General features: G+C 37.5%; 3 protein-coding genes across 5 annotated transcripts; all 3 read right to left on the bottom strand.

Moving 5' to 3' along the window:
* Positions 1 to 3236: 3236 nt before the first annotated feature.
* On the bottom strand, positions 3237 to 13360 carry LOC120009512 (putative disease resistance protein At3g14460). The gene is made up of 5 exons (XM_038860131.1): positions 9279 to 13360; positions 9002 to 9100; positions 8516 to 8558; positions 3606 to 7604; positions 3237 to 3505 (listed from the first exon to the last, which is right to left on the bottom strand). The coding sequence occupies exons 1-4, from the start codon at positions 13124 to 13126 to the stop codon at positions 3681 to 3683; spliced, it is 7914 nt and encodes a 2637-aa protein (XP_038716059.1). The 5' UTR covers positions 13127 to 13360; the 3' UTR covers positions 3237 to 3505; positions 3606 to 3680.
* A 1681-nt stretch (positions 13361 to 15041) lies between these two features.
* On the bottom strand, positions 15042 to 17678 carry LOC120009249. The gene is made up of 2 exons (XM_038859747.1): positions 17195 to 17678; positions 15042 to 15496 (listed from the first exon to the last, which is right to left on the bottom strand). Exons 1-2 carry the CDS (start codon positions 17412 to 17414, stop codon positions 15405 to 15407), a joined length of 312 nt encoding a protein of 103 aa, XP_038715675.1. The 5' UTR covers positions 17415 to 17678; the 3' UTR covers positions 15042 to 15404.
* A 3063-nt stretch (positions 17679 to 20741) lies between these two features.
* Positions 20742 to 22333, bottom strand: LOC120009262 (homeobox-leucine zipper protein ATHB-6-like). 3 transcript variants are annotated; one of them, XM_038859766.1, is made up of 3 exons: positions 22063 to 22333; positions 21576 to 21958; positions 20742 to 21494 (listed from the first exon to the last, which is right to left on the bottom strand). In XM_038859766.1, exons 1-3 carry the CDS (start codon positions 22085 to 22087, stop codon positions 21156 to 21158), a joined length of 747 nt encoding a protein of 248 aa, XP_038715694.1. In that variant the 5' UTR covers positions 22088 to 22333; the 3' UTR covers positions 20742 to 21155. The 3 variants fall into 3 exon arrangements, with proteins under 3 accessions (XP_038715694.1, XP_038715696.1, XP_038715695.1); XM_038859768.1 differs by having other exon boundaries at positions 21576 to 21941; positions 22063 to 22328; XM_038859767.1 differs by having other exon boundaries at positions 21576 to 21949; positions 22063 to 22327.
* Positions 22334 to 25634: the final 3301 nt, after the last annotated feature.

Genomic DNA, 25634 nt, shown 5'->3' with positions numbered 1-25634 from the left:
TAAGCAACAACAATTAATCATGGTACCTTGTGATCCTCACTACCCTACACTACTATATATATATAAACACACACATATGTATATATTGATTAATGGCAACTGATTATATGAAATGTGTACGTGTGATTGAATAACCAACTTTATTGTCACCTATTAATTAATCTCATTCGACTTTCATATACGTATATATATATAAATATATACACACACAGCACTTTAGGCAACCCGTCTAATTAATTAGAAGTTAATACATAAAATATATTGTCTTCCACACCAAATACAAACGACAAACATATTTTGTGTGGTTTTCCCGAGTCTTGTATGTGTGGAAACGAAATTTCAGTGCAGCTGGTAGAAAACTAAGAGTGAAAAGAGAAATCCAGAGAATAGCCTAGTCGGTGAATCTTTTTAAGGTTAAATTATATGTATTCGGAAGGTATTGAAGTCGATTTCCACTGAGAGTAATACCATTGTGGCCACGCTGAGTTCGATTGTCACTAAGAGCAATTCCCTTATGGTCACATGTTGAGAATTTGACCAAGCTTATAATTCTATTTGGCCTAAGTTTAGACTCATATCGAATGCTCAAATGACAAACTTGTATGATATCGTTCTTGATTAAAAAAAAGTCTGACAAGTTTTAAAAATAGAAAAACAAAAATATTATCTGATGTGGCATACCTCCTAAACCCTTAAATTCAAATTATAAACTGTAAAATTTTAAACGAATTGTGGAAGACGTTCAGATCCATTATATACTGCCCATGTATTAAGGCTTTGTTTGCTAATCTTCCAGTTAACATCATTTCTTTAATTTCTGGTCCTAACATAGCCTGTATTGTTTTCAGTGCTCCCATTATTAATCATAGTGGTGGACTTGATGTTATATGTTTTTGTGGAATTTAAGACGTCAACAAGATTAAGACTAGGAAACGTTTGGTCCAAATCAACTCACATTATATAATCAAGACAGTAACATTTGGAAATTAATCCAACACTCTCTCTATAACTTAGTGCGCACGATAAGGAGAGAGAGAGTCAACTAACATAGTCCATAGTACTACTTAATTACTCACCTCATTATCACCATCATATTTTCATTTGAAAAAAAAAAATACACCCACTTTTGGGAAAATATATTTTGGATCGAGAAAATGAAATCCAATATGAAAAACAGTGGTTGGTAGCAAGTAAAGTAGATCACTAGCCATACATTTAAATGTATGTTAGGGGTTGGTAAATGAGAATTTTCTAAACCAACATATTTATCGGACAACTGGGTTAGCTCTAAATTTGAGTTGTCAATCCAGCTCGCTCTACATATGCTAACGATAAGTGAGACCGGACCAAAGTCTATATAAAAAATAATGTCGAAACTGCTAAACGTGAGAGTTCAACTTGTGACCTCTTACATTTGACAAAAGATTACTACAACTAAAGCTTCTTTGTGGGTAGTGGAAGAGTTGCGATCCTCACTTTGAACTCAAATACTATATTTTTTTTCACAAATCCAACATCAATTGATATGAGGGGACAATATTGTATCTTTTTTTGGAGTGTGTTTAGTGGCATTCCACATGCATTAACTTAGCTCACCTAACCCTAAAAATGCATTAAATTACTAGTATAAACAAGAAGAAAATAAAGAGGAGCTAGAAAGTACAGAATGAGATCAATAAATGGCGGAGAACCAAATGTAACATTTTGGTTATAATGAGGGGCTTCTGTTTTAGGCAGCGAAAGTACTGAGGTTGGCTAATATCGTTTTCAATTGAAGCTTAAATAAATAGACCACTACTATTCTTATGTTCATGGCTACTTAATTAGATTGATATAGAGTTAGGTTTAGCCAACCATAAACGACCACCTGCCCTGGGACCTGGAACCTTCTTGACAACAAAATAATTGATGATAGGAACTAGCCAATTTATTTGGTTTAGCAATCTCTAATCGCTCTAATTGATGGGAAGAGGGGGTCTGCGGTATTTTATAACTACAGTTTAATAGTATTCGTTGGTGTTGATTGCTCGATCCCTCGTCCTGAATTGGTTGTGTTTAATCGATTAGACATGATAAAAAAAGAAAAGAGATCTTTTGTTAGTTCTTGGGTTCTCTCGAATCAATGTCTACTTTCATTAATATAATTAAGTTGGCTTGTTAAATCTTTAACTAACTTTGTATTGTCCACAAGAACCCCACAGCTGATCTTCAAATTTCGATTCATTTGGACCCCAATGCATGATTTTTCTGGATTTGTGTTATGTTCAAATTACTTCAACCTTCAATTCACAACCAATTTGATTTGAAATTAGAATCAAAATACTTACACTTAAAATTTAGATGAGTTTTCAGTTGAGGTAGCTCGGTTGTCAATCGGTTGGGTTAGGCATATGTGTGCCCAAAGTTCAATTTTAATGAGAAACATATTTTTCAACGGTATTTCAAAAAATTAATATTAAACTAATTGAAACATATCTGGATTCTGATTTTCTTTCTTTCTTTGATATACAGAATTACAGGTACTATAAAAAATTGACGTTGGAGGAAGCCCAATCCATACCAAAGTAATAAAGAACGGCCCAAGTTGCTTCTACTAAAGCAGATTAAGAAATGGGCTCCCGCCAAATATTCGTTATGGGCCTTCCAGTCCCAGATTCTGTACAAAAAAGAATCGTCTTCAACCCTTCATGCATGGTAATAATGTAATATGGTACGGTGAGGAGTTGAGATCCTTTACATCTAATATAAAAATACCTCAATTAAGGTGAAGGAATGCCGGGGTTACGTCTCTACAGTACAAAAGCCAGCAATATATATATATATATATGATCATCGACAGATATAAAAGAATACAAGCAAGACCATGGTTTTCCTGGCATATCAGTACATAAACACACCAGAGCAAGGCTATGTGGAAAAATGCTGTACGTCTCCAATCAAGATCTTCCACCACTCCACCATCTTTGATCATCTAGATCCAACTAGCTAGGGAAAAACGCCATCAAAAACACCCCATCAGTGTATTTAAATACCCTGAAAAATATCATCATCATTGTCCGAGTCTTTATCCCAAAAAACCTAAAAAATATGAATGGATGAAATATTACGGAAGACTTCAAATTGGGAAAGGAATTACAAGTGCGGGAACCGTGAATAGTTCAACAATGAAAGAGAAACAACCATGGAATCGCTATGGAAAAGAAAGCATGATGTCTTAGACGCCCACGGTAAGGAAATTCTTAACAATTTTGATCACAAATATTATATTGGTATATCTTCTGGAAGATCAGACTCTATGTTCCAATAATATGAAAGATGCAGATCAAGGACAGTCCTCTGAATAGTTGAAGTGCATGCAAGTATGCAATTGTATCTGTACATGGCTGCAAGAATGAAAAAGAAATTAACCACAAATGGCTCACTATGTGCGATCTTGACGGAGTTGCGGTTGGTGAAATTGAAGACAGCCATTTTTTTGGTCCTGTTCTTCAAAATGTGACCAGTACTGCATGTATTAAAACATAATATCATCAGAGGTGAAAAACAGAAGCAGTATTTGCTAAATTTTTGTGGCTTGTAAGCTAAAGGATCCAGTTCAAACTTACCTATTCAGGCTCTGCGGCTCTGCCAGAAGTATCATTCCTTTTGCAGTGTTAGAAAAAGTTACACCAGACACAGCATTACCAGAAAAATTCAACGGTGGGCCTATCTTCTTCATTCTTCAGCTTCAAGTGGTCTCGTTTTAGGAGTGGACAGCCACACATACTGATTCGTAAAAGACTGGGAGGAACTGCTTCTTTTGGGAATGACTGGAGTTTGGGGCAGTCTTGGATGATTAAATACTTAAGAGAGGTGAGCATTTGGAGCCCCAAGGAAATTGATTCCATATTCATGAAATCCCCCATCCACAGAGCAATTAGAGAGGTGGGGAGCAAACAACCGCCATCATCTAGAAATGACACCACATTGGCAACAGCATCACATATCCCATCAACTTGAAGTATTTCAAGAGAGGATAGCATGTGCAATCCCCACTCTGCCATTGGCTGCCTCAAATTCTCACAGTCCCTAATCTGGAGTGTAGTTAAGTTTGGGGGCAAACCACCTTCTTCTGTTAAGGACACCACTCCACGACAATTGGACATGATAAAGGTTCGAAGCGAAGGGAGGTGGCTAAGCTCAGGTTTGGGCAGTGACAACAAATTTGGACAATTCTGTACTGCAAGGTATATAAGAGCGGGGACGGCCAAGCCCGTTTTTGGGAAGGACTCCAATGCAGGACAATTATCGATCGACAGATGCCTGAGACTCTGCATACTGTTAATGGAGGGCAGGACTCTCAAAGTATCATTATTCCAGATTTCAACTCTTTCAAGTACATTGTTCTCGTGGAACATCTCCCCTGTAATTGATCCCAATTGCATCAGTCCCCCAATTCGGAGTTCATTGAGAGCAGCAGGAAATTTGCCAGTTGGAAAGGAGGGAATCAGTGGACATCCACTAATCTCCAAATACTCAAGACGCGAATGACTTTTGCTGTCATTTTCACCAGCATCTAGCATCAGGCCATCAGGTAGAAACACTAGATTTCTACAATTAACAATTGTCAGCCTTGTTAATGAGGAAGGGAAATTGAAGTTTCTGTCAAAGCGCTCGAGAGAATAGCAATTTCGAATCTCAAGTTCTTCCAGAAGGCATTCCTTGCTAGTACTACTGTCTACTATAGGAAATGACTCAAGAGCATCACAATCTTCTACACAAATGTACGTCATACCACATGGCAACCTACTTGGCAGATTACCTATCAGTTTAGGACAATTCTGTAACACCAACCTCTGAAGATTAGAAAATCTTACCTCTGCCCGCTCAACACCGATAAAAGGAGACCATTCCCTCCATTCCGGCAAATTCTTGATTTCCAAAGTCTCTAAAGATCGAAATGGCTCAACAGAGTGTAAGTCCCTCCCAAAGAATTCAGGGCCTATGGTTTCCAATTCATCCAAGCCATCTATACTGAGTTCTTTTAGGAAGCAAAGTTGTCCCAATGGTGGTAATATTCTGATTTTTCTACAATGCCTTAGATTTAAGCAGAACAATTTAGAGGACATAGGATTACCCATCCAATACGGGAATTCAGAACCACCATAGAATGAAATGGTAAGCCTCTTCAAGTTTGGATGAGGTTGAAGAGATTGAAGTACCAAAATTTCATTCTTGTCATCATTCTGTTCAACATAATCTGCTTTAACTTGCGAGTAAAACAAATGATCTGTCCATTGTAAGACCAACTCTTCAAGGTTTTGCTTCTTTATCATGTTTGCTGACTTTGCAGATTCAATATCAGTCACATTACGTAGCCCACAAATGGATAGACTACCACGAAGCTCCAACAAGTTCTTCATGTATGTGATTGTATTTCCACCACCTTTTCTCACAATAAAGTTCGACAACTTCTGAAGATTGGCCAACTTGCCAATTTCTGATGGCATCTCTCTTAACTTGGGTGTATGATAAATATCAAGATGCTGCAAGTTTACTAGATTCCCAATTTTTCTGGGCAACTCGGTGAGATTAAAACAATTGTGTAATATCAACGCTTGCAAATTGAAAAGAGAACTCACAGACTCAGGGAGTCGTTGAATAGAGGTGTGAGAGAAGTTGAGATGCCTTACATACTTCAAATCTCCGATTGAGTCTGGTATCACAAAAATAGTTGGACTAGTAAGAGATAGCACCCTCACGAATTTTGCTTTTGGCAATATCTTGCACAGCGCCTTCTTGTATCCATATTGAACATAACCACACTGCTGAAAAATCTCCTGATCTCTTCCAAGAATTGGTAAACCAACAATTGTTCTCAAGCTATTCATTTCATCAAAGACGTCACACTCTTGTGAGTCATATTTCTCAAAAAGATCAAGTGATGCATGACGGACCTTTTCATATCTCGAGCTTAACATGATGTCCTCTGACTTATTATTATAACATATTCCACCGGCGATGGATTGAGCAAGATCGCTAATGAGATCATGCATCACAAATCGTGACTGCGTACTGATTGAAGACTGGAAAAATGACCTTGATAGCAAATCATTAAAATATTTAATCCCTACCTCTTCTGCTAGCTTCTTTCCTTTGGGATGTTGTAGAAATCCTTCAGCCATCCATAGTGAAACCAACTCCTCTGTATCAAATTCATAATCCTTCGGAAAAATTGCACAGTAAACAAAACAACGCTTCAAGTAACAAGGAAGATAATGATAGCTCAATTTTAGAGCCAAGAGAATGCTACTGCTTGTTTCCAGTAAGTTCCACATTTCGTTTCTTAGTATGCATTCCCACTCTTCACGACTTGATTTATTGCGCAAGAGACCTCCAAGTACTTTCGCAGCCAATGGAAGTCCCTTACACCTTCTAACAATCTTTTCGCCAATATCCTTCAGATCTAAGCGCGCATCAAAACTTGGAGTCCCTAGTGCATGGAGAGCAAGTACTGACAAGCACTCAGTATCCGGCAGCACTTTGACATGGTATGCTGAAGCATCAGTACTAGTGATAGATGCAACACATTCATTACGGGTTGTGATAACTATTTTACTCCCATGTGGCCCAGCATGAAAGGGTCTCTGTAGTAAATCCCATTTACTATAATCCTCTTCCCAAACATCATCTAGAACGAGAAGAAATTTCTTGCGAGACAACTTTTCTTTCAGTTTCTCTTTGAGTACATCAAAATTGTTCAAATCATTTAAATCAGGAATCTTCCCAATTACTGCTTGCAAAATTGTTCTCGTTAAAGCAACAACATCAAAATGTTCTGAAATGCATACCCATATTCTGATCTCAAAGGACGCCTTCACTCTGGGGTCATTGTAGACTAGCTGAGCCAAAGTGGTCTTTCCAATTCCTCCCATCCCCAATATAGGGATCACACGAACTGGATTGTCCCCAACTTCATCAGTCAACAACTTTCGAACAAATGCTTCCTTATCATCCTTCCTACCATAAGTATGTGATTCTTGTATCAAAGAACTTGTTGGTGGTCTTTCCTTCAACTTGTTAGATCTCTCTCGTGCAATCTTTGTCAAATTGAGAGTTTGCTCTTGCACTGTAATACGCTGTAATCTTGAAGTAATATCATTTGTCTTGGATGCCATCCTCTTCTTAAATGCAAAAGAAGCAGGACTAAAGCCAGTGAAACAAGTTGGGAGCTTAATTGTGCTTGTTTGAGAATCTCCCATCACCTTGAGCTTCAAAGCTTCTGTGGAAAACTCATCCAACACATCCTCTATGTCATAGGCCAAGTCTCGAAGCTCATCAAGCCATATTTTCAGTCCCCGGTCCATCATTTGCTTCTCTTCGGCATCATCGAGCAAAGCATTGATTTTGATCAGCATGATCTCCCAGTTCTTGAGGTCTGCAAGCATTTGCTCCTCCCGAGCAAACTTGAGCAATTCACCAGATGCCAACTTTTCAAACAGCGAGTCAACTGAAGCAGATATGAGACCTCCTCCAACAGCAGCAACTACCTCCATCGTGACGGAAGAAAACAGAAGGTTGAATAACTGAGAACTCACAGAAATTTGTGTCAATTCAATTTGATTTTTTATTTATCTGGTTTTGTAAGGTTCCAAGAAAAGATAGATGACAACAATAGTATGAAAACAAACACGATATATACAAAAAAGAAGAAGAGCCACCAAACTTTGGGGACTTTCTTAAGTCTATCCCATTTAACTCCACCTTTTTTGTCCACCTCCATTAAATATCGTCGGAGTAAAAAATACACTCTAAATATTCATCTATAAAAAAAACTATGATAACCTTAATAGACTTATTTAAAAAGGGTGAATGATCCACTCACGACGGACCTTAATAATTTCCTCAAACTTGACTGACTTTTCATAACACATCATAATCACTGTACTTACTTGTCATTGGCTCATTGGGGAGGAGTACTCCAACTCATCATCTAAAGACAGAAAGTCCACCTTCTTTTAAATGGTAAGCAGGACAAGCCTTCCACGTTACGCGTCTTCCTTAATGGGTGATACTTTCCGATTAGCTTCCTCAAATACCATCCTTTTTATTTATAATTTTATTGTATACTTTTGGTTATCAACTGCAATATTGTAGGTACAGCAAAATAAGTAAGAGATTCCAAACATTGACAAAATCCTATGTTGTAATACATGCATGGTATGGTGAGGATCCTTTACACTAAAAAATAAGTGCTGTGAGCCTCCATCAAACATGATTTTCATTAAAGAAAGGTACCTCCACAATTTATAAAATACTTCAATGCCGTGGTTACATCTCAATAGTACAAAAGGCAGCAATATAATTAAAATATATATGTGATCATCTACAGATATAAAAGAATACGAGCAAGACCATGGTTTTCCTGGCATATCAGTACATAAACACACTAGAGCAAGGTTATGTAGTATGTACATTCTCAGAAAAAGAAGATCTTCCACCACTCCACTACGTTTGATCTTCTAGACCCAACTACCTGGCGAAAAAGTAAAAACACCCCATCAGTGTGTTTAAATAACCTGAAAAATATGAATGGAGAAAATATTACAAAAGATGTAGCACCCAGTTCCTAAATTTGTTCAATTAACATAAAGTATGGATTAATTAAAGAAAATAAGGGAAAAGGTAATTTCTATTTAGCACTTTCCCATATTTTCTTTAATTAATCCATACTTTATGTTACTTGAACAAATTTAGGAACCGGGTGTTACAAAAGAATTCAAAGAGAAGCAACCATGTAATCGCTATGGAAAGAAAGCATGCTGTCTTAGACGCCCACGGTAAGGAAATTCTTATCAATTTTGATCACAAATATTATATTGGTATATCTCCTGGAAGATCAAACTCTATGTTCCAATAATATGAAAGATGCAGATCAAGGACACTCCTCAGAATAGTTGAAGTTCATGCAAGTATTCAATTGTATCTGTATATGGCTGCAATAATGAAAAATAGATAAAACCACAAATGGCTCACTACGTGCGATCTTGACGGAGTTGCAGTTGGTGAAATTGAAGAATAGGCATTTTTGTTTCTCCTGTTTTTCAAAATGCGACCAGTGCTGCATGTATTAAAACATAATAACATCAGAGGTGAAAAACAGAAGCAGTATTTGTTAAATTTTTATGGCTTGTAAGCTAAAAGATCCAGTTCAAACTGACCTATTCGGGCTCTGCAAGAAGTATCATTCCTTTTTGCAGTGTTAGAAAAAGTGACACCCGGCACAACTTCATCAGAAAAATTCAACGGTGGGCCTATCTTCTCCATTCTTCAGCTTCATGTAGTCTCCTTTTAGGAGTGGACAACCACACATATTGATTCGTAAAAGACTGGGAGGAATTGCTTCTTTTGGGAATGACTGGAGTTTGGGGCAGTCTTGGATGACTAAATGCGTAAGAGAGGTGAGCATTTGGAGCCCCATGGAAATTGATTCCAAATTCATGAAATCCCCCATCCACAGGGTATATAGAGAGGCGGGGAGCAAACAACCGCCATCATCTAGAAAAGACACCACATTGGCAACGGCATCACATATCCCATCAACTTGAAGTATTTCAAGAGAGGATAGCATGCGCAATCCCCACTCTGCCATTGGCTGCCTCAAATTCTCACAGTCCCTAACCTGGAGTGTAGTTAAGTTTGGGGGCAAACCACCTTCTTCTGTTAATGACACCACTCCACGACAATTGGACATGATAAAGGTTCGAAGCGAAGGGAGGTGGCTTAGCTCAGGTTTGGGCAGTGACAACAAATTTGGACAATTCTGTATTGCAAGGTATCTAAGAGTGGGGATGGCCAAGCCCATTTTTGGGAAGGACTCCAAAGCAGGACAATTATTGATGGACAGATGCCCGAGACTCCGCATACTGTTAATGGAGGGCAGGGCTCTCAAAGTATCATTATTCCAGATTTCAACTCTTTCAAGTACATTGTTCTCGTGGAACATCTCCCCCGTAATTGATCCCAAACGCATCATTCCCCCAATTCGGAGTTCATTCAGAGCAGCAGGAAATTTGCCAGTTGGAAAGGAGGGAATCAGTGGACATCCGCTAATCTCCAAATACTCAAGATGAGAATGACTTTTGCTGTCATTTACACCAACATCTAGCATCAGTCCATCAGGTAGAAACACTAGATTTCTACAATTAACAATTGTCAGCCTTGTTAATGAGGAAGGGAAATTGAAGTTTCTGTCAAAGTACTTGAGAGAATAGCAATTCCGAATCTCCAGTTCTTTCAGAAGGCATTGCCTGCCAGTACTACTGTCTACTATAGGAAAGGACTCAAGGGCATCACAATCTTCTACACAAATGTGTGTCAGACCACATGGCAACCTACTTGGCAGATTGCCTATCAGTTTAGGACAATTCTGTAACACCAACCTCTGAAGATTAGGAAATCTTACATCTGCCTGTTGAACACCGAAGAAATGAGACCATTCCCTCCACTCCGACATATTCTTGATTTCCAAAGTCTCTAGAGATCGAAATGGCTCAACAGAGTGTAAGTCACTCCCAAAGAATTCAGGGCCTATGGTTTCCAATCCATCCAAGCCATCTATACTGAGTTCTTTTAGGAAGCAAAGTTGTCCTAGTGGTGGTAATATTCTGATTTTTCTACAATGCCTAAGATTTAAGCATAGCAATTTAGAAGACATAGGATCACCCACCCAATACGGGAATTCAGAACCACCATAGAATGAAATTGTAAGCCTCTTCAAGTTTCGATGAGGTTGAAGCGATTGAAGTACCAACATTTCATTCTTGTCATCATTCTGTTCATCATAAATTGCTTTAACTTGCGGGTCAGAAAAATTATCTGTCCATTCTAAGACCAACTCTTCAAGGTTTTGCTTCTTTTTCATGTTTGCTGACCTTGCAGATTGAATATCAGTCACATTATGTAGCCCACAAATGGATAGACTACCACGAAGCTCCAACAAGTTCTTCATGTATGTGATTGTATTTCCATCACCTTTTCTCACAATAAAGTTCGACAACTTTTGAAGATTGATCAACTTGCCAATTTCTGATGGCATCTCTCTTAACTTGGGCGTATGATAAATATCAAGATGCTGCAAGTTTACAAGATTCCCAATTTTTCTGGGCAACTCGACGAGATTGAAACAATTATGTAATATTAAAGCTTGCAAATGGAAAAGAGAACTCACAGAGTCTGGGAGTCGTTGAATATAAGTGTGAGACAAGTTGAGATGCCTTATATACTTCAAATCTCCAATTGAGTCCGGTATCACAAAAATTCCTGAACTAGTAAGAGATAACACCCTTGCGGATTTTGCTTTTGGCAATATCTTGCACAGCACCTTCGTGTAATCATATTGACAACCATACTGCCGAAAAATCTCTTGATCTCTTCCAGGAATTGGTAAACCGACAATCGTTCTCAAGCTATTCATTTTATCAAAGACGTCATACTGTTGTGAGTCATATTTCTCAGAAAGATCAAGTGATGCATGACGGACCTTTTCATATTTCGAGCTTAAGATGCTGTCCTCTGACTTATTCTCATAAGTATAACAAATTTCTCCAGCGATGGATTGAGCAAGATCACTAATGAGATCATGCATCACAAATCGTGAAAGCACACGGCTTGAAGACTGGAAAAATGACCTTGATAGCAAATCATCAAAATATTTAATCCCTACATCTTCCGTAAGCTTCTTTCCTTTGGGGTGTTGTAGAAATCCTTCTGCCATCCATAGTGAAACCAACTCCTCTCTATCAAATTCATAATCCTTCGGAAAAATTGCACAGTAAACAAAACAACGCTTCAAGTAACAAGGAAGATAATGATAGCTCAATTTTAGAGCCAAGAAAATGCTACTGCTTGTTTCCAGTAAGTTCCACATTTCGTTTCTTAGTATGCATTCCCACTCTTCACGACTTGATTTATTGCGCAAGAGACCTCCAAGTACTTTCGCAGCCAATGGAAGTCCCTTACACCTTCTAACAATCTTTTCGCCAATATCCTTCAGATCTAAGCGCGCATCAAAACTTGGAGTCCCTAGTGCATGGAGAGCAAGTACTGACAAGCACTCAGTATCCGGCAGCACTTTGACATGGTATGCTGAAGCATCAGCACTAGTGATAGATGCAACACATTCATTACGGGTTGTGATAACTATTTTACTCCCATGTGGCCCAGCATGAAAGGGTCTCTGTAGTAAATCCCATTTACTATAATCCTCTTCCCAAACATCATCCAGAATGAGAAGAAATTTCTTGCGAGACAACTTTTCTTTCAGTTTCTCTTGGAGCACATCAAAATTGTTCAAATCATTTAAATCGGGAATCTTCCCAATCACTGCTTGCAAAATTGTTCTCGTTAAAGCGACAACATCAAAATGTTCTGAAACGCATACCCATATTCTGATATCAAAGTACGCCTTCACTCTGGGATCATTGTAGACTAACTGAGCCAAAGTGGTCTTTCCAATTCCTCCCATCCCCAATATAGGGATCACACGAACCGGATTGTCCCCAACTTCATCAGTCAACAACTTTCGAACAATTGCTTCCTTATCATCCTTCCTACCATAAGTATGTGATTCTTGTATCAAAGAACTTGTTGGTGGTCTTTCTTTCAACTTGTTAGATCTCTCTCCTGCAATCTTTGTCAAATTGAGAGTCTGCTCTTGCACTGTAATACGCTGTAATCTTGAAGTAATATCATTTGTCTTGGATGCCATCCTCTTCTTAAATGCAAAAGAAGCAGGACTAAAGCCAGTGAAACAAGTTGGGAGCTTGATTGTGCTTTTTTGAGAATCTCCCATCACCTTGAGCTTCAAAGCTTCTGTGGAAAACTCATCCAACACATCTTCTATGTCATAGGCCAAGTCTCGAAGCTCATCAAGCCAAATTTTCAGTCCCCGGTCCGTCATTTGCTTCTCTTCAGCATCATCGAGCAAAGCATTGATTTTTATCAGCATCGTCTCCCAGTTCTTGAGGTCAGCAAGCATTTGCTCCTCCTGAGCAAACTTGAGCAATTCACCAGATGCCAACTTTTCAAACAGCGAGTCAACTGAAGCAGATATGAGACCTCCTCCAACAGCAGCAACTACCTCCATTGTGACAGAAGAAAACAAAAAGTTGAATAACTGAGAACTCGCAGAAATTAGTGTAGCAGTATATCTTAGCACTCTTTTGCAATCCGTTTCTTCTTTCTATTAATTCAATTTGATTTTTATTTTTTTTTTATCTGGTTTTGTAAGGTTCCAAGAAAAAATAGATAACAACATTAGCAAGAAACAAACATGATATATATATATATATATAAAAAGAAGCAGAGCCACCTTGGCTGACTTTTCACAACACATCATAATCACCATACTTACTTGTCATTACCTCATTGGGGAGTACTTCAATTCCTCATCTTAAGACAGAAAGTCCACCTTCTTTTAAATGTTAAGCTGGTCAAGTCTTCCACTTTACGTGTATTCCTTAATGGGTGATACTTTCCGATTAGCTTCCTCAAATACCATCCTATTTATTTATAATTTTGTTATATACTTTTGGTTATCAACTGCAATATTGTAGGTACAGCATGATAAGTAAGAGATTCCAAATATTGACAAAATCGTATGTTTTAATACATGCATGGTATGGTGAGGAGCCAAGATCCTTTACACTAAAAAATAAGTGCTGTGAGCCTCCATCAAACATGATTTTCATCAAAGAAAGGAACCTCCACAATTTATAAAATTCTTCAATGCCGTGGTTACATCTCTATGGTACAAAAGTCAGCAATATAATTAAAATATATATATGATCATCTACAGATATAAAAGAATACAAGCAAGACCATGATTTTCCTGGCATATCAGTACATAAACACACTAGAGCAAGGTTATGTACATTCACAGAAAAAAAGATCTTCCACCACTCCACTACCTTTGATCTTCTAGATCCAACTAGCTAGCGAAAAAGTAAAAACACCTTCAAAAACTCCCCATATTCCGATCTCAAAACACTAGAGCAAGGTTAGCACTCTTTTGCTGCCCGTTTCTTTCCTTCTGTTAATTCGATCTGAATTAATTTATTTATCTGGTTTTGTAAGGCTCCAAGAAAAGAAAAGATAAGTAGATAACAACATTAGAACGAAAACAAACATGACATATAAAAAAGAAGCAGAGCCACCAAACTTGTGTTGACTTTTCATAACACATCATAATCACCATACTTACTTGTCATTACCTCATTGGGGAGTACTTCAATTTATCATCTGAACTTCTGAAAACAGAAAGTCCACCTCCGTTTAAAAGGTAAGCAGGTCAAGTCTTCCACTTTACATGTCTTCCTTAATGGGTGATATATTCAAATTAGAGTTAGCTTCCTCAAATACCATTCTTTTTTATTTTTAATTTTGTTATATACTTTTGGTTATCAACTGCAATATTGTAGGTACCGCATCTTTTTCTAGTTAGGTCCGTAGTCCCTCGCACTCCAATTCATCATATGGTGTTCCAACTGCAACAAAACCGGCTTTCACACTTTGAGTTGTTATTATACTGGTGACAGCCTAAATTTTTGGTGGACCATTATCATCGATCTGCAAAGCAATCTTCAAATTTTTCCACGCCCAGTTGAAAATAATCCTCAGATTTCCATGTTCATTCAGTATACATTTATTAGCAAAATACGAGGCGAGGACAAATCAAACCAGGCAAAGCAATGCTGTAATGATCAATCAAAGATCCAAGACCCTGCATCCGGCCTGTTTGATATTTATAATCAATTGATTATAGGCTATGGATCTCTACCGTACAGGGAGTTTCAATAGATCATGGTTCTTCAAAGAACGGGAAGATATGTGATAACTGTTATGAGTTTTGACGATGAAGCGTGTGCATCCAATATGTTTGATCAAAATATGTATGTTTACTGCTATGTGATCATTGCTATGCATTCTTGATTATATTCGGAAGTTGTTTCTATCCTCAAAGCTCTAATTTTCTAGACTAACAAAAATCAAAGACATGAAACTTTAATAAAGCTTACGAGTCATTTCAAGTTACAGATATAAACCAGAATTCACTATGAATTGCTTGTTGATGTGGCACTTGCCAATCTAACCTAAGCTGACTTGGCACAAAGTGCCAAGTCCTAGAAAGCTAGCTTGCTGAAATCTTAGAAAGCTAAGCATAAAGAAGAACAAAACAGAATTTTCTTGACATAGCAATTCATAGTTCACATGATGATTTGGACAAAGAAACATAAAAGACAAATTTGTAACAAAAAAAATTGGACCATAACTGTATGCAAGTACAAAATAGAAGCTGAAATGAGGAAAACTTGCCTTAAAAAGAAGACAGGGCGACTGAATTGGAAGATTTTTTGATGTGGCAACTAGAAGCCAGCAGGAGCATTTCTGGAGCATGCTGAATCTTGAATTTTGAGTCCTCTACAGACAAGACATGGCATTTCACATGTTGCTGCAGCTATTGAAAAGAGAGGCAAATAAATGAAAGAGATAAGAAGTCAGAAAAGCATCCGCAAATGAAAACAAATGGAGCTGACAAGTTGGAAATAAATGGGTCACACAAGTTGCAAATAATGGAGCTTCACAATTCAAAAAGGTACAACTCTATGCAATGGCTAGTTTTGGAAGTTCTCGTATATTTATATATATATGCTTCTACAAGCTTCATGGCGATATACAGAACTGCACTCTTACTGTCTAAAGAGTTTCACAAGCATTTTGATCATTCATTCTCATTTTACTTTTGCTGGCAAGTAAAACAATCTGAAATAAGTATCATTAAACTTAGTTTAGACATATTCTCAAAGAATAAAACAATTCACCCCCCTCCTCGCAGTTACCTAGATCCTTACAATTACTACTATTTCACGTTCCCCTTTAAAATCACCAAACATCATTAGACGACTTTTCAAGGACTGATAACACAATATCAGGCCTCCGCTCACTTTGTCTGTTTATTTTGCTGTTTCAGAAGCCTCAGTTGTTTTAACAATCAAGCTTTGTGAAACTAAAGGGGAACACCTTACCTTCCCTGGTACAGCTCAAACTTTTAAATGGCACAAACTATAAGTTCGATGGACCTAATAACTCAACTTGTTGACATTATGACATAGCTTATCCTAATAACCCTAAACATGTATACACATCTTTACACTACTAGGCTACTAGCCAACATCTAAAAAAGAAAGAAAAAAGAATGCAGTAAAATATAACTATTTTTAAGATCTCATTAGCGGTGGGGAGCTATGATGATATAGATTCTTGTTAAAGCATTGTCTGCAACTACATATGCAGGTAGTTCATTACCTCCACTGTTTAAAGTTTATATATGATGAATATTAATGCTATTATAAATTAATGCATATGCATTTTGGATTATAAGTTGTTATGACATTGGCCGACCAAGTTTTGGAACACCAATAGGATTCTCACAAGAGGAGTGAGGGACAACAAAAGTAAACATTCCATTGTAGAAATGAAAGAAGGGAAAAGAAAAATGGCAGAAAAAGACAAACAGACGTGAAGCATACATGAAACTTAAATTGATTAATTTTGAGGTTTAAGAATAGCTTGTACATCCCCATCATGCATCTCCAACTATCATCCATTCTCATTCTTTGGATGATGTCGGAGTTGTTCCTTGTGGTTAAGTCTATTCCTAACCCCTAATGAATAAGTAATAAACTTTACAAAAAAGTAATTGCATATTCTCCTTCTCATTAAATTTTGAGTCTTCTTGCCGATTTTTATAAATTTCACTTTTCAAATAGGTTTTTCTTGACCAGTCTGAAGAGACTAAAGATTACAAGAACTGACAAATTGAAGAATATATACATATACACATGCATATATATGTAAATGTATGTGTGATATATATGTAAACTGTAAACACACACATACATGAGCATCTGATTGGCATCTACATACATAATATGTCTAAGCATATGCATCTACATATATCATAAACAACAGAAACAAGAAAATAGACACTTGTGCAGCCGTACAATATACCGATAATATATCTATTGATCAATTTTACAATGCCACATATATTGCGGTAACCACATGGACTTGTTCAGACGTCCCTCCATAAGTATAACACAAATCAAAGATGAAAAACAAAGCAAAAAATTCTAATTATGAGTGACGAGAGTACCTTTGCGAGTGTGGAAACCCGTAGGTTTGCAATTCTTGCCCTTGTAGTCATTACGAGGGGCACGCTTTGACGAAAGGATGACCACGATGAAGTCTGCTTCCTTCGAAATGCCCTTCCAGTCCCCATTATCAGACCCCGTGGCATATTCAAGCAACAACTTAATCTCTTCTCTTCCAAAAAAAACCATCATATTTAGAAGAATTTTAACTGATTCACGCATTCAATAAAAATGAAGAAAACTATGATGCTGAAGATTAGAGAAGGGAAGACACGAATAACCAAAGAGAATCTAAGAAAAAAGTAGCCCCCCTTAGATTCAAAGAAACTGAGCGAATGGAGCGATGATGGAAATAGAGGAGTAATCAACGTGAGAATCACCCAGAAAGTGACTAACGAAAGCAATCCGAGAGGCCACAGAATGCAGATAAGTAAAAGAAGAAGAAAGGCGGGGGAGGGGTTTCCTGGGACTGGGAGCGTTCAAAGGGTTTTCTGCTCTATGGGGTGGGCAATGGGAAGCTCAACGAAGAAAAGATTACGTTCTGAAAAGCCCAATAAGAAAAAGGCTTGGGTACATCGGCCTGGTGAATTCAAATGGGCTGGAAAGATATAACTTATAAGCCCAAGTTAGATGCTTAGGCTTAACTCAGACTCAGCCATCCTTTTGACATTAGCAGGTTTCATTAAGGAAATCAGAAGACAAATTTTATCTACACACCACAAAAAACATCATTTTTAAATTTTTTATAATTTATATAAATATCCTTTTATATAATGACATCGTAACCCTAAAACCCTAAACCCTTAAACTAAAAATTTAAAATAAATAATTTTTACATATTTAATTAGAGATTATTAAGTTCCTCAAAAAAAAAATTAAAGATTATTAAGTTTACATTATAATTCTCAAAAAAATATCCAATTATTATTTGTATAAATTTCCAAATAGATAGAGGGTCAAGTACTCTCCACGTGGCAAGTTAAAGGCATGGACTTACAAAAAACAGATCCAACGGTCAAATTCTTTTTCTTCTCTCCAACTTTACTTTCTTCCTCTTCTTCTCCGTCCACAGCAATTTCATTGGAGACCCAGCCTTTTATCTTCTCCGAAAACCGAAAATGAGTTCTGAATAGAATAAAAGCAAGCTCGTGTAATGGTTACTTTCTTCCTCTTCTTCTCCGTGCACAGCAATTTCATTGGAGACCCAGCCTTTTATCTTCTCCGAAAACCGAAAATGAGTTATGAATGGAATAAAAGCAAGCTCGTGTAATGGTTGAAGGTAGCTCTGCTTATTTGGGGCAAATCTCCACAATTTTATTTTCAGATCTCACCATGTCACTCTCAATCATATTCTTCTCTCTTCTGCGATCTCACCGTGTAAAAAATATGAGGCTTTAATTTGATTATATAAGGATTGGTGATAGAGCCAAGCAGAGTAGTCGTTTGGATATGATGAAATCGGTAAAGGAGGATGATATTGAGTTGTGATTAATTTATGTGTAAATTTAACAAATTCATTTTTAATATTGTATAAAATAAGGGTATTTTTATAGATTCCTTAAAATTTTATGTGTAAATTTAGAATTTTTTAGTGTAAATGTTTAAAAAATTGTGTAAAGAAAATAGATTAGTAGGGTAAATAAAATTTCTCAAATAAGAATTCAGAACATTAAGGAGGGCCTGAACCAGCATAAGCCCACAGCCCACATATTTTGCATCTCTAACACATTAATGAAAATGCAACCAACCCAGTGGACTATTGTGGCCCATGTAGCAATATCATGGGCCATCCCATTTGCAGATCCGTGGGCCCTGGAAAACCTCCAATCCTTGGGTCCATCAAATTTTACATCTTTTTGGTCAAAGTCTTTTTAGTACATCTTTTTGGTAATTGACTCTCTAGTCCTAGGAGCAATTATTGTTAGTGGAGAATTCAGTCCACCAACCATGCATATGACTCGTATGGATATGTACAATAATGACGATGACTGGAAGCAAATTGTGATAGTTGCTGGGGCCACATTGTCGGAATGAGTACTGTAGGTATTTAAACAATATCTTGTACCATTTTGTGACAGTGATGACTGCTTCTGAATTTTCTGGATTAATGTTATAACGCGCGCGCCTGCAAGGTGGTTGTTATTTGGCCTAAGAGAAGCTTGCTTTCATGTTTGGGAGAAAGTTTTGCATTTTCGGAGAGTTATCAAGTAAGGGTCTGTGGTAGAAATGGACGGCATTGGTTCTGTTTGACTGGGTGTTTGAGAATGGATGGGTGGTTCTCAGTGGAGCTTTTGTCCTCAACGAAATGCTTTTGAAAAGGAAGATTGAAGAAGCTGTCTCAGGACCACAGGTAAGGGGTGTAACAACATAAATATTTATTTTTGAACAATCAGGGACGGTTGAAGGTGTCCGATTTCTGACCAGATGCAACAACACGACTGGGCGGTTTTGTGGAGAAGTAAAGGCTGCCCTTTTTTGTGAAGAGAGACAAAATACTGTGTTTATTTTGAATTAAAGTAGTTTGAAGCTTTGATGAAGCGTCTTGCATATGGGTTGTTGAATAGATAATGTGTATATGATTAGCCCAATAACATGGCTTCCATTTAGCAGCCCATCCGGACCCAGTAAGGAAGTTGAAAGGCAGGGAGTGTGATGTGTTAGCTTGTTTTACAGTTGGCTTTATCGTGGGTGTCCAGCATTTTGGCTTTCCAAATACGAAAAGAATTTTAAGGTGAAAGAAACAGGTGGGTTATTGGGATTGCCACCCCAAAAGCAAGCTAGCTAGATTCCAATAGGGCATCGACAGTCAAAGATGGGTCCCATTACTGACACGAGCAGAGACTTGGATGAGCTAAAGAGTCGCAGCAGCTTTTTGGTATGTCTCTTTCCCACTCCAAAATGGAAAGCTGGATGGAGACTTGTGTTCTCGCCAACTCCACTCATTCAACGATGAGCTCCCCGAGGAGGTAACACTAAAGTTGATGTGCCAATTGCATAACTCTGTTTATTATTATTGTGTTAATCATTAAACAGTGATTTCATAGAAAAGGGCATGCAAGCCATTTCACCTTGACAAGAATTGTTTAGCATACATTCTTATGAGTAACACACTGATCTTATCTTAAACTTGATGTGAAGAGGGGAATAACCACTTCTATAAGTGGTAGAACTAGAAGTCCCACCTTCTTTGCCCATTCCTTCCCAGCATAGCTGAAAAAATAGAAAATCTTGCTAACAAGTAACAGAAGATATTGGTTAAGCATTTAATGAAGTTTTAGTGCATTGTCTAATTAGTATGAAATATTTGTGGTTTTGGTATTTTATATAACCTAATACTCGATCGCTGGCATAGAGGTGGAACTCGGAGCCATAGTGAAATTAAGGGTCCGATTGGGAGTGTATTGCATTTTGAGCTCCTACGGTGAGGTGATGTGAGCCGAGTTTCAAAACTGTGGTGAGATGAGTTGCAATGTCAAAAAATGTTTGATGTGTCACTAAAAATACTGTGATTAGGTGAGGGTAAAATAGTTACTTGGCAACTCTACAACATATCCACTAATCCACTTCCCATCGCTTGGGGGATTTTATTATACTTTTATATAATTTAAGAGCTTTAAGGTAATTGATTACCCTTTGAAACGGCAAAACATGAACACCTGAAAGCTTAGTCTTGTTTGAGTTTGGTGTTCAAGCAAACAATAAAATTTGGAACATGTTTGCTCATTCATGTTGCATGTTGCATGTTGCATTTGCCTTCGTTGGTGCAACAAGGTAAATCTTTCAACAAATGGCGCTTCATGTAAAGCATTAGACTTCTAACGTCTTGATTTGCCAAACTACTGTTCTCGTCATTGTGGCAGAGTTGAACTACTGATTTTGTTTTGTTCAATGAGGGAAGAACAAGTGGACCAATTTACAGAGTCTTGAAAAGCATGAGTTAACTTTTTGATGATTTCTCTGATTTTACTGCTCGGGAAAATACCAGTGGAGAGTAGGAGCTTGATCAACTGAAAAGAAGTTGTAGGAATCCTCTGCACGCAGAAAATTCTGCTCTTCTATCTTCACTAGCTGTGGTTGATAAACATTGTGCAAAATCATTCTGGAGTCGGATGTGAATGGAGCAGATGAAGAAGAGCCATTCAACTCCAGGGAAGAAGAGTATCCCGGATATATTCGTTCTTGACCATTCACATGATCACAAAGATCATGGTTTTTACTCAGCTGGGATGCAGGGGACTCTTCTTTAAAACAGCTACCAGTGTCTGGATTCTCTTCCTGGAGCTTGGCTTTCAATTCGTTTAGCTGCAATTCAAGTACAAGAACCTTTACAAATTCAGTACTCTAAACCTTTACAATATAACATGATGTTGGTGATAGTAATACCTGCTCATATAGAACTGTTTTTTCTTGCTCAAGATTACTGTAATTGACCTTGAGATCATCATAATTGGCTTTAAGGATGCCATAGTCTCTCTCCAATTGCTTAGTTTTCCAACGGACGCGGCGGTTTTGAAACCAAATTGCTACTTGTCTTGGTTGCAGGCCTGTTTCTTGTGCCAATTTTGCCTTTCTCTCTGGCTCTAGCTTGTTGTCAGCCTCAAAACTCTTCTCCAGTGCCCTTACCTGACTGATACTTAGTCGACGTTTCTTCTCTGCGGTTTGACTAGTTTCCTCTGAGTTGTCATCATCTTCTAGACTGTCCAACATTGCTTGGAATTCCCTACTGTATAATTGGTTGGTCGTCTCCATCTTCTCCTCTTGCAAGTCCGGCATAAGAAATGAAGACAAAATAAGTGAAAGCAGTGACAAAATCACTAACAAATGTTTGGCATGCTTTTACCTTCAATTCGATATTGAAATTTTCATTTACCTTTTGCAGAAGCGATTGAGATCATTAGGACACCAGAAGAAAGAGAGAAAACCAGAACTTTTACAGCAACCAAGAGCAGGAGGGCTTGGTTTGGGTGCAAACAAACAGAACCCAGAAAGAAAGCAGAGAAATTTATCAAAACCCTTTTTCAAGTAAATGATTGAGGAATCAATTCAAGTGTAAAGAAAAAAAAAAAGGCAGAGAGATAAAGAAGAGACAGTTGATCTGCTCTGTTCCAGTAGGCGCATTATATACAGTCATACACTCTTGACTGATGGGAACTATGAAGGTGATTGAAAATGACTTAATAGTCTGATTTCTTTCCATTTTCTCTCTCTTTTTTTTATATGGATTATATTTCAAATAAAGAGTATTGCATACAGAGTGGTCAATATCTGTGTTGCTTGTAGAAATTGCAACTCTTTGGTACCATAAGAGTAAGGATCTCTCTATAATTAATGTTCTTGGTCATTTTAGTGGGATAATTGCAATTATGCTTTTAAAACAAGTGAATGAATATATGAGAAGAATAAAACCGTGCGGATCCGATGTATCATCGAGAATTGTGTGCCCAGCTCAAATAGGAACAAATTCGTGAATTTGAGTTTGAGGGTCGTTAATAGGTATTCATTCCCCAATAATTTTTAATGATAATTTTGTGTTAATGGCGATCCCTTCAAGCAAGGCTAGATATTATATGTTGAAAAGCTAAGGATAAGTTAAACTTAGCTTAACCATCCTTGTCTCTTGATGGGTCATGGGCTACTAAATCAGCAGCAAATACACAAATCATTGTGACAATACAAAGGAAGAAAAAGCTGTAGAAACCCACTTGCATGTCTAATCAGTGATTATGACAAAACATGCAGTGGTTTTACTTGCAGATTGCGATCTTTAATGTGTTTGTGTTCACACCCTTGTAGCAATCAACGTTCATTTACGTTGTAATTAAAAAGAAAATGGGAGTCTAATTAAATTACAGCACGAACAATTCCTCAATCGAGATGGTTCAAACATGTACTTAAATTAATTGATTCGAGCCCCCACTCTCGTTTATTTACCAAATAACAAGGAGTCAAAGCACTTCTTTTTACATTACACCATTTCGAAAACTCAAATACTAAATCATATGAATATGTAAAATACAAGATTTTCAATCCTAACAGGAAAATAAAGGAAACATATACCCAATTTAAAATGAGTAAACCCAAATACTTAATCGTATGAATATGTAAAATACAAAATTTTCAATCCTAACAAGAGAAGGAGGGAAACAGATACCCAATTTAAAATGAGTAAACAGAATTTCATATTCAATATCTTAAATACATATAAAATTACTTGAAAAGCCGTATTCGACGAATGTCGTATGTACGGGTTGGGGGATATCTTTCAAGATCCACCTTATAATATGGGTCAAAAAGCCAAAATAAAATTTCTTAGCCCTCACCTTTTAAAAACAGAAGACGATCAGGCTCTTCCTGCCCTACTTATCATACATTCATACACGTATCTATATATTATTATATTCAATAAACCACCTGTCTATTTTTCAATTAGATTACGTGATGTGCGCAATTTTTTTAGCATGTTAGGTAAGCTTTTTTAGTCGGGGGCTACCCTACAAAGATTCTCACACTCCCTAGCTATAGGGATACCTTTTGGCAATGACAGCCTAATCATAATTTGTTATTTGTGCCGCGAAACCCTATTCATTTTAGTTGAGAATCCAAGTTCAATTTGAATTTTCCATATCTAGGTCATCCTCTTGTAACCTTATCACATCCTGGATCTCGAATCTGATAGAAAATTGTTGAAGAAAGAACAAGAGGTTTCTTATCCCCTCCAAACGATAAGAAAATAAAGAAATAGCTAATATTCAACATCATTACATATTTCCCATCTCAAATCATCCTATTTACTCTCTCCGTTTCATATTTGCCAAAGCCACATAATGACATAAATGCTACTCCTCCATCTCAATGCAATTCAATTATACAAAACAACCATGTTATTTCAAATTTGTCATTATTTACGACGATGCTTTTTTTTTCCCTTGAAATAAAGGTAATTTTGAAATACAACAACAAAAATATTAATTAATAAAGAAAAATGACACTACCTTTTACATAGTCTAAAATAGAAAGAATGAGAACCAAAATGGGACAGAGGGATATGTTTTAAGAAGGATGGAAATCATATGTTAATCATGTACTTAATCATAAACCAAAATATGATTGCACTTGAAAATCGTTATTATTTTAACATGACATTATAACACACCAGGAAAACGTGCTCATTTCGAGCCCGATTACTTTCTTTCCCATGAAAAGCAGAAAAAGAGTTCTAGAACAAATAGAAAAAAAAATGGCCACTGATAAACGATACGCAGCGTAATAGCCGAAAACCTTTTTGATACCGACCACTGTTTGCGGGTAAGTAACAGCTTACTGAAGATGACACCTTTCAAAAACTCAACAATGTCGGCAACAAGCGAGGCTAGTCGGTAGTCATTCAACCAATTCACGTTTTCCTCGTAAGAGTTTATAGTTCATGGATCTCCACAGTGGATTGCATATGTAGATATACAGATATCTAATAATAAGCAGATAAGCAGGAGTACGAAATACAGGCATATGTCCATTAATTTAACTTACAAGGAAATGCCAAACCCAATGAACTACTACCATGAAGTTAATTCTCATCAAGGAGAGCAAAAATCAATCAACATCAAGTTATCAGCACAATCACATGGCTTTCATCGAGAGTTCTGTCAAGGCTAAAAACCACTCAGTTGACTGATCTGGTCAGAAAGAGTTCAGGGACCACCGGACGCTGCGACACCTCTGACGCTCAAGTAAGTGATGGATGGTGGGAACCATAAGAGAGAAGTTTAGGCCAACATGAATAAGTTACCTCCCTTGAGATAAGGGTGTGTCTTTTATAGGTGTGAAGTGTCTTTCATTCCTGGGGCCAACCTGGAGGCCAGTAGCTACGTCCCGTGGCCATGTTGACATAAGCTTATTTCACTTTTTCACACCTTAAAAGCTAACGTCACCTATAAACTTCACCAGACACCTTACAACTATAAGTCAACCTATTTGACAACAAATAAGCTCTACCAAACGGAATCAATATCAAGACCAAGAGTCAATTTCCCGCGATGACTATCTTGCCGACTTTCCTGAGTACGGCCAAAAGAGGCCTATTAGGATTGCTCCATGTGGCGTCATACGGTCAGGGCCGATCAGATTGGATCATGCCACATATGGATCTACCGCCATTGCCTTTAGACCAAGGAACGTGATTTAGATTTCAGGCCCCAAATAAGGATAAGTGTTCCTCTACAGCCAGGGGATTGTGAAAAGAACAGAAAAAAGACAACAAAAGATGGTTCAAATGGAGGAAAGATTCGGTATAGTGCAGGTATAACCCCCTCAAGCACTCTCTCTAGGATTAGATAGGTTGGAAAATGAAAGGCCAGGCCAAATGCAAAGTTCAGACTTTGTTGGACGGACCACTCTTTCAAAAAAGTGGTGCACTGGGTGCCAAATTGAAAAGGAGCTCCGAAT

This window comes from Tripterygium wilfordii, chromosome 11 (assembly GCF_013401445.1).
Source record: "Tripterygium wilfordii isolate XIE 37 chromosome 11, ASM1340144v1, whole genome shotgun sequence".
In the NCBI taxonomy this organism is placed as follows: domain Eukaryota; kingdom Viridiplantae; phylum Streptophyta; class Magnoliopsida; order Celastrales; family Celastraceae; genus Tripterygium; species Tripterygium wilfordii.
This window is presented reverse-complemented; position numbering and strand designations above follow the sequence as displayed.